This window comes from Henningerozyma blattae, chromosome 1, assembly GCF_000315915.1.
Source record: "Henningerozyma blattae CBS 6284 chromosome 1, complete genome".
Classification (NCBI taxonomy): Eukaryota; Fungi; Ascomycota; class Saccharomycetes; order Saccharomycetales; family Saccharomycetaceae; genus Henningerozyma; species Henningerozyma blattae.
This window is the reverse complement of record NC_020185.1, coordinates 502,145-515,108: the sequence shown is the minus strand read 5'-3', so window position 1 is coordinate 515,108 and position 12,964 is coordinate 502,145. Positions and strand designations below refer to the sequence as shown.

Sequence of the window (12,964 nt, the reverse complement as noted above, 5' to 3'; positions counted from 1 at the left end):
TCTAGCATCTTTTCTCATCGAACACTTTATATTATTTTTTTTCTTTTTCTTTTTTTGTATTTTGTATTTTTTATTTTGCATTAACAAAACAACATTGCAAATCTTCTATATTAAAACTACTCAAATATCAACAACTGTATCGAGATAACCTGACCCTCCTCTACCTCTGGTTCGGCCAAAATATTCGATACACATACCACACGCTTATATTCTCCTTCCCCCCCAAACTTTTAATACAAAAATCCAAAAAAAAAAATAAAGACAATAGTACGCTAACAGTTGCTCTTCTCTTCTTCCCTTCTTTTAATTTAAATATACTTTTTTACCCTCGCTAATATATTCTATCTGGCTCTGCCTAAACCTTAAGCCATGAAATTAATATCGAATTTCATACTCTCACTCGCATTCTTATTCATATGGGTGCCGTTCACCCATGCTAAATCCACTCTATTTGCCACGTCTTTGGTAACATGCATGAAAGACTCGAAATTATACGCCAACAGTTTTGATGTCACTTTTAACCCCAAGGATAGATCATTGCATTATGATTTGACCATGACCTCGGAAATTGATGATTATATCACAGCCCTGGTCGAAGTTTACGCATATGGGTTCAAGTTTATCACCAAGGAAATCGATTTATGTTCCATTGGTTGGAAACAGTTTTGTCCTTTACATTCAGGTGATGTCGAGATCGATTCCGTCGAATATATCGAAAAGAAATATACTGATATGATTCCAGGCATTGCTTACCAGGTCCCAGATATAGATGCATATGCAAGATTAAGGCTCTACAACAACGATTCCGATTATTTGGCCTGCATCGAAGTATTTGTGAGTAACGGTAAGACTGTTTCACAAATTGGTGTGAAATGGGCCACCGCCATTGTGGCTGGTTTGGGTCTTTTGTTGTCTGCCTGTCTTTCCACCTTTGGTAACTCCGCCGCGGCTTCACATGTTTCAGCAAACACCATGTCTCTGTTCCTTTATTTCCAATCCGTGGCTGTCGTGTCTATGCAGCACGTAAGACATTTACCACCTATTGCTTCTGCTTGGGCGGAAAATATGGCTTGGTCTATGGGGTTGATTAGAATTCATTTCATGCAAAAGATCTTCCGTTGGTATGTGGAAGCTACAGGTGGGACTCCGACTTTAAATTTGACCTCCACCATCACAGCCGTTTTAACTCAAAGGAAAAGAAAAAGATTGGTCCAATTATCTAATTTTATCAAGAGAAATGTTAAATTGTTCAAAATCGATTCGTACTTAAAGAAAAGAAACTTCGGGGATACTCTTTATGGTAATGACTCAGTGCTTATCTACAGAGGTATTAGACGTATGGCTTATTCCATGAATATCGAAGATACATCAGTGGTCTGTACAGGGTTTACCTTCTTTGTGTTGTGTGGGTACGTTCTTGCAGGGTTCATTATTGTCTCCAAAGCTTGTATCGAACTAGCAGTGAAACAGAAATGGATCAACCAGTATAGATTCCTCACATTTAGACAAAACTGGAGATCGGTGTTAAAGGGTTCCTTATTGAGATATATTTATATCGGGTTCACCCAATTGACCATTTTAAGTTTCTGGGAATTCACAGAGAGAGACTCTGCTGCAGTTATTGTCATTGCATGTTTGTTTTTGGTGATGGCTATCGGTCTAATGCTATGGTCTGCCTACAGAACTACATATTTTGCAAGAAAATCTATTGAAATCCACAACAACCCAGCTGCATTACTATACGGTGACAATAAAGTATTGAACAAGTACGGGTTCTTCTATACGATGTTCAATGCGTCTCATTATTGGTGGAACATTGTGCTTTTATCCTACATTGCGGTAAAGGCATTATTTATTGGGTTTTCTCAAGCGTCGGGCCAAACTCAATCCTTGGCTTGTTGGTTATTAGATGTGGCATATTGGATTGCTCTAATCATGTATAAGCCATATTTGGATAAACCTACAAACATTGTGAATATTTTCATCTCTACCATCACTGTGGTCAACTCATTCTTATTCTTATTCTTTTCTGGTCTATTCAATCAAAACTACGCATCTGCTGCCATTATGGGGTGGGTATTCTTTATCATGAATGCTGCAGCATCGTTTATCCTATTAATGATGATCATTGGCTTCACTGTATTAATGGTATTCTCCAAGAACCCAGATGTCAGATTCAGACCAGCCAAGGACGATAGAACCTCATTCCAAAGATATTCCAAGATGGAAAATACCGGTGTTTCCAAGAATGTTGCAAATGAATTATTTGCCCTTGGTGAAGTAGCCAAAGACCATCAAGAAAACTGGGAAGATGAATTGTACGAACAAAGTAGTTCGAGCAAATCAGAGCCTAAAAATATCTTTGCCTCTTCAGACGATGAAGTTAATGAAAAACAAAGTGATGTGGATCAAAGTCAAACGACAAATTATCGCGAAAAGGATACCACTATGGAAAATACAATCTATTATGGTGATGAAGAAAATGATAGTAACGTATCTGAAACTAATTCAAATTCCAATTCAAATCCAAATCGAAACATGTATAATATTATGAATTTCTCATCCTCAAGAGATATGCTAGATGATAAACAACATCCAGGCCATGTAAGGCAAGAATCTACTTCAAGAAATAAACTGATTGGTGAATACGATGATGACGACGATCAATCCTTTGGTTTCGAAAGACCTATCAATTTTAACGATAATAATAGCAGTATAATTCGTGATAAGAACAGATTATCCATGAACACAACTAGTACAGATTCTCCATCAGGTATGCCTCCAAGAGAATTTAGCATGGACAGTATGGCTCAAGCTGTAGCAAATGGAAATAACGATGCTTATACGAAAAGAGCTGATATTTTAAATAATGATTTCATATAGGAGAAAACTGTATGACTTTATTGTTTTTATATTTGATTCCATTCTTTGATTTTCATGATTTTATTCTCTCATTCACCTATATTATTCCTTCTTTTTAGTCATTTTCTTTTAAATTTAATTTTATGGTTTCGGCGTTTTTTTTTCTTATAAACTTTCTTCTCTTACATTTTATTATTTTTTATTTCGATCTTTTTCAATTTTATTCATAATTTTTCAATTTATTATCATTATTATTATTATTATTATTTTTTTTTTTTTTCAATCTGTAAAAATATGCTACAAATCTATTTATGTAATTAAAAATTGTAATGCTTTGTTTTCTATACGTTTATCTTCCTAATATACAATTGAAAGTTGATTTTTAAAGTCACATCTATAAATATTTGCATATATATTATTCCTGATTACGGAAACAAGAACTTGATCGGACAATTTGATTTGAAAAAAAAAAAAAAAAAAAACTTGTAAGTTAAAGTAAAATTTTTTTTTACTTATTTTTCTATGTAAATTTTTTACTACCGGTTCTATACGTTATAAAAAGAAGAGGTTACTAAAATAATTTTTCACTCAAACTTATACTGTTCCTCACAAAGAACCAACCGATTTTATTATCACTGTCGAAAGCCTAACGGACCACCAAATATTTTTGGAAGACTACTCTATAAGATCGATTGCCTAATCTCACTTCAAACATGTCTAAGATTACTTCCTCTCAAGTCAGAGAACACATCAAGGAATTATTGAAATATTCCAATGAAACCAAGAAGAGAAACTTCTTGGAAACTGTCGAATTGCAAGTCGGTTTGAAAAACTACGATCCTCAAAGAGACAAGCGTTTCTCTGGTTCTTTGAAATTACCAGTCTGCCCAAGACCAAACATGTCCGTCTGTATCTTTGGTGATGCTTTCGATGTTGACAGAGCTAAGTCCTGTGGTGTCGATGCCATGTCTGTTGATGACTTGAAGAAATTGAACAAGAACAAGAAATTGATTAAGAAATTGTCCAAGAAGTACAATGCTTTCATTGCTTCTGATGTCTTGATTAAGCAAGTTCCAAGATTATTGGGTCCTCAATTATCCAAGGCTGGTAAGTTCCCAACCCCAGTTTCTCACAACGACGATTTGTACGGTAAGGTCACCGATGTCAGATCTACCATCAAGTTCCAATTGAAGAAGGTCTTATGTTTGGCTGTTGCCGTTGGTAACGTCGAAATGGAAGAAGACGCCCTAGTCAACCAAGTCTTGATGGCCGTTAACTTCTTGGTCTCTTTATTGAAGAAGAACTGGCAAAATGTTGGTTCCTTGGTTATTAAATCTACCATGGGTCCAGCTTTCAGATTATACTAGATGCATTTAATAATATATATTAATCCTTACATTTTCTATTGTTTCCTAATATAATCTATGATTATATATAGTATATCCAATATATTTTTATCTATATATATCTATCTATATATATCTTTTTTTTTTTTATCTAATATTGTCCTGAGTGGCAATCAATTGTCTGGAAGTGTCATAGTGAAAAGATTGACAAATATCTCCGTCGGGAAATCCCGAATTCCCGCTTATCTCCTTTGGACATTTATTCGACATTCTGGAATCACATGTTTTTTTTTATTTCTATTGCTATTAGTTTTTCTTTTTCCTTTTTTTTCTTTCCGTAAAAATTAATTTTCCGTCTCTTTCGGACGAGAGTGGCCCGCAAAATAATTTGATAATACATTGTTATTATTATTATTCTAGTTTATTGTTTGATTATTATTAATCCAGTAGTAAAGGGAATCCTGGGGATTTTGTTAAGACATAAACTGTGGTGACAAAGTGTCACCAACTCTTGGGATGAACAAAAGTTTAATCATGATGAGATGGAAGGGTCCAGTAATAAGGAGTACTCTTGTTGATGATTAACTTGTAGAAGTAGAGGAAATGTAATGCAAAGTGTCTTTTTATTTTTATTTTTATTTCTTATTATTTATATTTTTTCTTTTAGTTAGTTAATATTATTTATTAATATTGACTTCCGATTGCCATTGCTAAAGTTGAATTCTATAATATTAAAAAAAAAAATTGAAAAAATAACAAACGCCATAACGTAAATCTTTCTTCTGAATTGAAAGGAAATTAAAAACAACAGTACTAATAAAAATAAAAAGTCCATAGATTTTGCTCTATAACTTTTTTTTTGTTTTTCGAGAATCTTATTAGCAAAAAAAAGAAGCAAATAAATATGGATACTGACACTCAAAATACCGACAGTAAAACTGTAACAAATGTGGATAACGTTCTTTCACGAACCATTTCTATTTGGAGTGACACTATTGATGATGAGTTAGATGACGAATTACATCCAAACCATCATAATTCCAGTAACGAAGATGCGTTATTTGAATTACCTTTAAAGAGTAATTATTTCCATAATACCAACTTTGCCCAATTATCTAATTCCTTTGACGATGATGATTCGACATCTATATTGGCTACCAATAATAAAAAAGTTCGTTTCATCGATAGTCAAAAAGGGCACGCGAATCATAGCCGTAGTGTTGATGATTTAAGTAACGATGGAGATGATGAGAATGACCTTTTAGATAATCCAAATTCAAGTAGGAAAGGCACTCCCATAGATGATTTCATTAAGAGACCTAATTCCTCGTGTACTAATTCTATGTTAAGTACACCGGTCTCAAGAAAGAGAAATATTGAGGAATTATTGCAATATTCAAGTCAAGTAAATGATTTTTTATCTCATAATATGGATAGAATTGATAAGTTAAGAGCTGAAGTGTTTACTAATGATGGATTATATAGACCATTGAGCGATGTAGCTACCCAAACAACATCCCCCATGGATTATATCTCTAATTTCGAACTGAGCGACAAAGAATTAAGTATTAATGGGAACGCCAATCTTTTAAATAACAATAGCAAATCTGGTAATACTGAAGGGGACCTAGACCTCCAAAGTAATATCACAAAGGAAATGAATGATCCTACGGAGGATATCAGTGACCGGAATGATTTGGCAAACTTATTGAAAGATCCAAATAAGTTTAATTTATCAACAACATCGTTTCTTTCATCGTCTGGTAGAAATACACCAACACCAAGTCGGCAACAATCACAAATAATGGGTGGGTCGAGTAGTCAAGATTTATTAGTTTCTTCGAAATCGCCGTCTCCACTGTCTTCGATATCATTCTTGAATCAATTAAACGAACAAATATTAAATTTCAAAGATTTAAATATCAGTAATATTAGAGATGAACAATTGAGAAATGAAAATAAGGCAGCTTCGGTTTCAAATTCAGAAATTCCCATGATTTATAAAAAATATAAAGACTCTATTTCTAACGAAGCTCCAACTATAGATGAAGAAGCTTCTATCAATATGTTCCATGATTCTATCTCATGTATTTTTGAATTATCCAAGAAACAAGAAAATTTGACTGATGATAATAATGGGACCTCCCATTTAGCTTCCAATATAAACCAATATAAAATTAATACTGATGAAAATGATGAATTCAATAATTTCAAGATGAAAAGTACACCTACTTTATCATTTGGAGAATTCATCAAAAGAATCCAATCTAAATGTATGTTTGGACCTATTGTTTATTTATCTGCATCATATTTATTGCAAATCTTGCTATTGACAAGAGACGGCGAAAATGGTGCTTTAAAATTGAAAATTATATTACACGAAAATGAAATCCATAGATTAATCATTGCTACGATACGTATTGCCACGAAATTGATAGAAGATTCAGTCCATTCACATCTCTACATGTCTAAAGTGTGTGGTGTCTCCAAGAAACTACTGCTAAAGATCGAAATCTCTCTGTTGATGTGTATTGTAGATGAAAATATTGTCATTACTTGCAAACATCTAAACGTTCCAAGATTCGTATTGGATGAATTGAAGAGTATGGTAATGCCCCCTGACCAATAACAATGGCCAAAAAATATATGCCTACTAAACTTCCAAACTTATAACGTACACATTTCTTCTCACCATGCATCCAATAACACGCCACCCCCCCTCTTCTCATTTCATTTTCCAGCATCATTAATGTCTTACGCTTTATTTTATGTTTTTTTTTTTTTTTTAATTATTGATTTTCTCTTATTTATAATCAATATTCAGACAATGCTAATGCGCCTGTTAACGCTCCTGCTAATGCCACCAACACTAATATGTAATACCACCACCATTCTATATATGATATATGATATATATAATTATTTGATTTAATCTAATGATACTACTATTTTGATAACCATTTATTGTATTACTTTTATATATGTATATGTATATTTTTTACCGCTAGCTTCCTCTTACTGCTTTCGGTAACAACCGATGCCGATGTCCGTTGGACTGAATCCTTCCACAATTACCATATTGGGTTATTTCCGCTCTTACAATTCCTAAACAGTTTCCCTAATTAACTTAGGGCATGATAGTTCTGAAAAAATCAGAATAAAAAGAACAAGTCAAAAGTAATTGCTAATTGTTTTCAACCAAATAATAGTTTTCTAAATTGAATTATTATTTGAAGTATTGATATCTTGCATACAAAAATTTTAGTCTCGTGATGAACAGAGAAAATTCCCTCTTTAGGATATCAATTTCCATTTGTCCCTTTGTACGATCTCGTTGAGTCTCTGGGCAATTTGACGCGGCCGGAGCATTACGTACGGAAAAATACCAAAGTCAGAAAATAGAAAAAAATAAGAAAAATTAAAAACATTAAAAAGAAGACCAATTTAGAAAATAAGAAATTATTTATTTTTTAAGAAAATATATAACATTAAAAAAACACATCTAATTATTAGGAGAAGTTTGAAAAAAAAAATTTTTTTAGTTGTAGTCCAACTAAACAAAATCTACATTTGACATTAGATCATAACTCTTATATCCGCTCAATAAGCAAATAAAGGATACGTCCCGATCAGCAATATACATTTTGACATATTAGCTTAATCATCTTTGATAATTTACCAATTAGACTTTGCAATCTATCGTTCATCTATATTTTCCTTTTTTTGGTAAAATTTAGCGATAACCATTACTAGCATTGATATATTCCTATTGCATCATCAGTACACATAGAACTTTTTTTATTTATTTTTTTTAAAAACAAGAGATCTGTGTCACTGACATTTTTTTTTAAATTTCGTATTACTGTTTTAGAACTAAGCAATTAATTTTAATTTTTTTTAGTATATTTTGAATCCAATATTAAAAAAAAGAAGAAAAAAATTAGATCCTATTAGTGTGCAATGGTTTTATACAAAAGAAAAGCAATTGTATTGCCTGATCCAAAACCTTTACCACATGATTTAAATATTCAAGTTTGGCATATCGATGAAACTGGTGAATGGTTTTTATCATATGAAGAATATTTAGAGAGATTAGAGTTTTACACTAGGCATCACTTTACATGTGAAATTACTGGGACATCATGTTTAACGTTTTTTGAAGCTTTGGATTCAGAGGAAACACAATTTAAATATGTAGAAGAAAAATTCCCAATTAAATTGAGAGAGCCAGTAGCAAGATTCTTACATTTTAATTCCATCAGAAGATTGGATAATCTGGTGGAAAACGTTTATACAAGATTCAAAAACGATTTTTTCCCTGGTGAATATGTTTATTTGCGTAGAAACAGAGATTTAACAAATACCACAACAAATCAAAATACAGCTACATCATCCACAAACCAATCTCAACAGTCAAGTCCGCAACCTTTTAATGATTATAATAACAATTCAGCGGATTCTCATTACGATTTTCAATCTCAATCTCAACAGTTAAATAATAATAATAATAGTAACACAACGAGCATACAAAAACCTTATGTGGTGAAAGAAAAAGCAGAATTCAATGCCACAATGGATCCAAACACTAATGAAGTCATAATGCCAGCCTATTGTAAATATATGTTAATGGAAGAATTGAATAATAGTAAATCAGTCATTGCCGATCAGAATCAAATTTATAGAGATCGTTCTACTTTTACAAAACATTTGATAAAATGCTTTTGTAAGATTACTTTATGTAGAGCTTCCACCAAAATGGGTGCACCTTGGTGTGTTAAAGAAGAATATTTACCAATCTATGGTCTTACAATGGATTGGCCTTCCGATATGTTGAAATATAAAGATGATGAACCTGAAGTAGTTTCACAAAGATCTTCCAAGAAATCCAGAACTAAGCATGATACTCCTCCAATAAACAATAGTACGAATAATTCTACTTCAAATAACACGATCACAGATGATATTGCACATATTAATAGTAGTGGTGGTGTAACTCATCAATTCCGTGCCGATGATTTGGAATTTATTAATGAATCTGCTGATCTAACAAATAAACATAATAATAAACGTCAAAGAGATATGAATTATAATGAAATAAATACATCTAATAACTTAGATCAATCAATTAATTACCAACAATCCAAAAAGAAAAGAGCTAATGATCAAACTATCCAAGACTACCAACTACAGTTGCAGCAGCAACAACAACTACAGCAATTACAACAACAACAGTTACATCAACAACTACACCAACAACAGCACCAATTACATCTACAACATCAGCAACAGCAGCAGCAGCAGCAGCAGCAGCAACAGCAACAACAACAACAGCAGCAACAACCACTACCTGATGAATTATTACTCTTACAACAACAACAAATGCTCCAGGCACAACAACAGGAAAAATTGTCAGTTGCTCCTGAACCTTCAGTTGCAGTAATTACAAGTATTGTGGATGATTTAGCTCTCCCATATAAGGGCTCGCCTAGTGTTTTCCAAAATTTATATCATTATAACTCATTATTAGAACGAATCCAAGTTGATGACAAGCCATTCCATTCAATTGAAAATATGGATAAATTATTACAAGTTTATCAATTTTTGAACACTTTTAACACTAAACTATATTTATCCCATTTTAGTTTAGATCAATTCATTTCTTCATTAAAATGTACGGATCCATTTGAATTGAAAGGTGAAGTTGTATTTATTGAAACCACAAAGAATATTGAAGAATCAAAAAATTCAATTAAAATAGCTGATGATAGTGATAGTGAAGATGAAGATAAAGAATCTGAAAAGATGAAAGAAGAAGAAAATGATGACAAATCAAATAATGATTCAGATTGGCAACGTAATCCAGAGGTAAGACAACTGATAAAAGGGAAAAATACTGAGGATATTAGTTATAGAATAGAACTCGATGAAGAAGCTACTGATGATATTTTAGATAACGTTAATCATAATGGCTCTGCTTTATTACTAGAAGCATTTGCAGCTCTTTTACGTCTTTTCATTGATGAAAATGGGAACTGGACTTGCTTAGTAGTTGAAGAATGGTTAGAAGAACCTGAAATTGAAAAGGAAGAAGAAGAAGAAGACAAAAGAGATATTAAATATGAAGTTAAAGAGGAAAATGCTACTGAGGATTCCACTACGAATACAAATATAGATGGAAAATTAAATGATATTAAACAAGAAAAGGAAGATATCACAACTAAGAAAGAGGATGACAATGATACCACAGCTGAAGTAGCTTCAAAGGTAAAAGCGGAAGAAGTTGTTAAAAAGGAATCCGAATCTAAAGAAGAACAAGAACAAGAACAAGAAGAAAAGGAAGAGGAAGAGGAAGAGGAAGAGGAAGAGGCAGAATCTGAAGAAGACGAAATTGATCCAATTCTGGAAAAATGTTTAAATTATCGTAATGTAAATTGGGCTGAACGATTGACTAAAAGGCAATTCAATAATGGCCATTGGCTATTAATTCTATTGGGTATTTTTCAAGACAGTATGTATGTTCCATCTTATAAAGATATTGTTATTAACTTCACTGAAAAAATTGTTCCAAAGGAAATTTCTGCAAGCCAATTGCCAAAACAAATGTGGAAAAATTTTTGTAGAAATTTAACGTTGTCTGAAAAAATCGATTCCATATGGATTTTAGTAGATTTATTATTAAATTTTTCACCAGATATCAAGTATGAAATTGAAAAATCAATGGATTTATGCTCACATATTCGTAGTGAAAGATTTAGAATATCAAAAGAATTAAAAACTGAACAATCTAAAATTCACAATATACAAGCAAATCTTTTACAGCTAGAAAGACAAGAACCACAGCCATTAGAAACAATTGAAGAGGAAAAGAAAAATCAAGAAGAACATGAGCATGTCTATGAAAATTTGAAGAATGATAAAATATTATTGGATAAAAAACTAATGGAGAATGATTTACAAAGATTAAAACCTTTAGGTATCGATAGATATGGTAACAAATATTACTGGTTAGAGTTATGTGGTATATCCATTCAGGAGTTATTAGATGAAGAGCCACCAACTTATCATTCTGGTAGAATATGGATTCAAGGACCTTCTGAAGAAGCATCAATGTTTTTCTTAGGAATTGAGAGGGAACAGATTAGAAATTGGAAAGAACTAATTAAAACTAAAGGGCCTGTAGAGGCTACTACCGAAGTATTCCATATTAAACAAAAAGATGATGGATCATTCTGTTATATAGAACCTGAAATCGAAACAGAATTAGTTGATTCAACAGGTGCTCCTAATCAATACATTGAATTGACTCCAATTCAAAAGAAAATTATTGATGAAAGTCCAAGAGGGTTAATGCTATCAGAAAGCCAATGGCATTGCATTGAGAGCTATGAAGATGTTAAAGTCTTATTAGAATGGTTCGATACTTGGGGACGTCGTGAGCATGATTTAATCCGGCAATTTGGTAATATTGAGCATACGATCGAAAAATGTTATAATCATAGAAATAAAGTTTTATCTTTATTCGAAAAAAATGACACTGAAAAGCTTTTATATGAAGAATTAGCTGAAAATGAATTTACTGATGCTGAACTGGAAGCTCTTACAGGCAAGAAGGTCCAAAACCAAACAACTGGGGCAGAAAATGACAAAAATGAAGATAAAATGGACAAATCCTCAACTGTGGAACCGGAAGAAGAAGAAAGTGATAATTATGAGGAAGAATTAGAACGGATTGCGGAAGAAATAATGAAATTGGACGATTCTTCTAAAACTAGAAAAGTTATCAGTAAAATAAAAGAATTAGAAGAACGTAGAGATGAAATCTTAGAAACTATGGAAAAACGTGAAAATTCTCAAAGGCCTGGAGCTAGGGTTCAAGCTCGTGCAGAAAAGAAACGATTAAAATTAATTTGTGAGAATAAGAAGAAAAGACAAGCTGAAATATTAACTGATCTGCTGAACTTCCGCCATTACAGTATGATGGAAGATGCTATTGGCTGGAAAAATAAAACCGCCAAGACCGTATGGGGTACTTCATTACGTAAGAATGCTACTGGTAACCAAAAGGTAGTTATTGATAAATCAGTAGAAGATAAACTAAAACAGATTCTCGATCAAACTTCAAAAGTTACTGTAATTGCTGCGTCTACAAATTGATACTTTTGATTTATTATTTCTTTTTAAGGCTTTATTTTGCTACACTTTTCTCAACGTCCATAGCTATGTGGGTATCACACGTTCGATAAGGCATCATATCAATCCTCATATTTTAACTTTGCTTCATTGTTGGCTACCGTTAAGTTTGTTCCACATTTGTTCTACATTTGTTCCACATTTGTTCATTCTTTTTGCACGCTTTTTATTTTACTTTTTTACGTTTTCAAACTCATTACAATTTACTTCTTTCAAGATGACCATGTATTATAAATATATAGATTTTAATAATTTTATGAATTAATAGAACCTCTCTTACTACGCTCAATATATTGTAGTATTCATAGATGGTTTTACTTATGTACTCTCAATAGACTTTTAAAATTGTTTTTAAAATTAATATACCCAAATATACGAAACAGACCTTTAATGGCTTTTACATTCTATTTTTTTATTTTTATGCTATATTCTGACAATATAAAATTTTTTGATTAGTCTTTCTTTCACGCGACTAAAGATCGGACATGGAACTTCTTGGAAATTACATTGAACTAAAGGGTTTTTTAGTCGAAGGTTTAAAAGAACTGGAGTAAGATGCTAATACC

General features: G+C 32.3%; 4 protein-coding genes across 4 annotated transcripts; all 4 read left to right on the top strand.

The window, feature by feature from the left end:
- Window positions 1–369: 369 nt before the first annotated feature.
- Window positions 370–2,883, top strand: TBLA0A02120 (transient receptor potential ion channel family protein; the record flags this gene model as incomplete). Its single annotated transcript, XM_004177484.1, has 1 exon — window positions 370–2,883. The coding sequence occupies one exon, from the start codon at window positions 370–372 to the stop codon at window positions 2,881–2,883; it is 2,514 nt and encodes an 837-aa protein (XP_004177532.1).
- A 692-nt stretch (window positions 2,884–3,575) lies between these two features.
- TBLA0A02110 (60S ribosomal protein uL1) lies at window positions 3,576–4,229 on the top strand (the record flags this gene model as incomplete). Its single annotated transcript, XM_004177483.1, has 1 exon — window positions 3,576–4,229. One exon carries the CDS (start codon window positions 3,576–3,578, stop codon window positions 4,227–4,229), a length of 654 nt encoding a protein of 217 aa, XP_004177531.1.
- Window positions 4,230–5,112: 883 nt separating this feature from the next.
- On the top strand, window positions 5,113–6,837 carry TBLA0A02100 (uncharacterized protein; the record flags this gene model as incomplete). The annotated part of the gene is made up of 1 exon (XM_004177482.1): window positions 5,113–6,837. The coding sequence occupies one exon, from the start codon at window positions 5,113–5,115 to the stop codon at window positions 6,835–6,837; it is 1,725 nt and encodes a 574-aa protein (XP_004177530.1).
- A 1,331-nt stretch (window positions 6,838–8,168) lies between these two features.
- Window positions 8,169–12,362, top strand: ITC1 (Itc1p; the record flags this gene model as incomplete). The annotated part of the gene is made up of 1 exon (XM_004177481.1): window positions 8,169–12,362. The coding sequence occupies one exon, from the start codon at window positions 8,169–8,171 to the stop codon at window positions 12,360–12,362; it is 4,194 nt and encodes a 1,397-aa protein (XP_004177529.1).
- Between the last annotated feature and the right edge of the window lie 602 nt (window positions 12,363–12,964).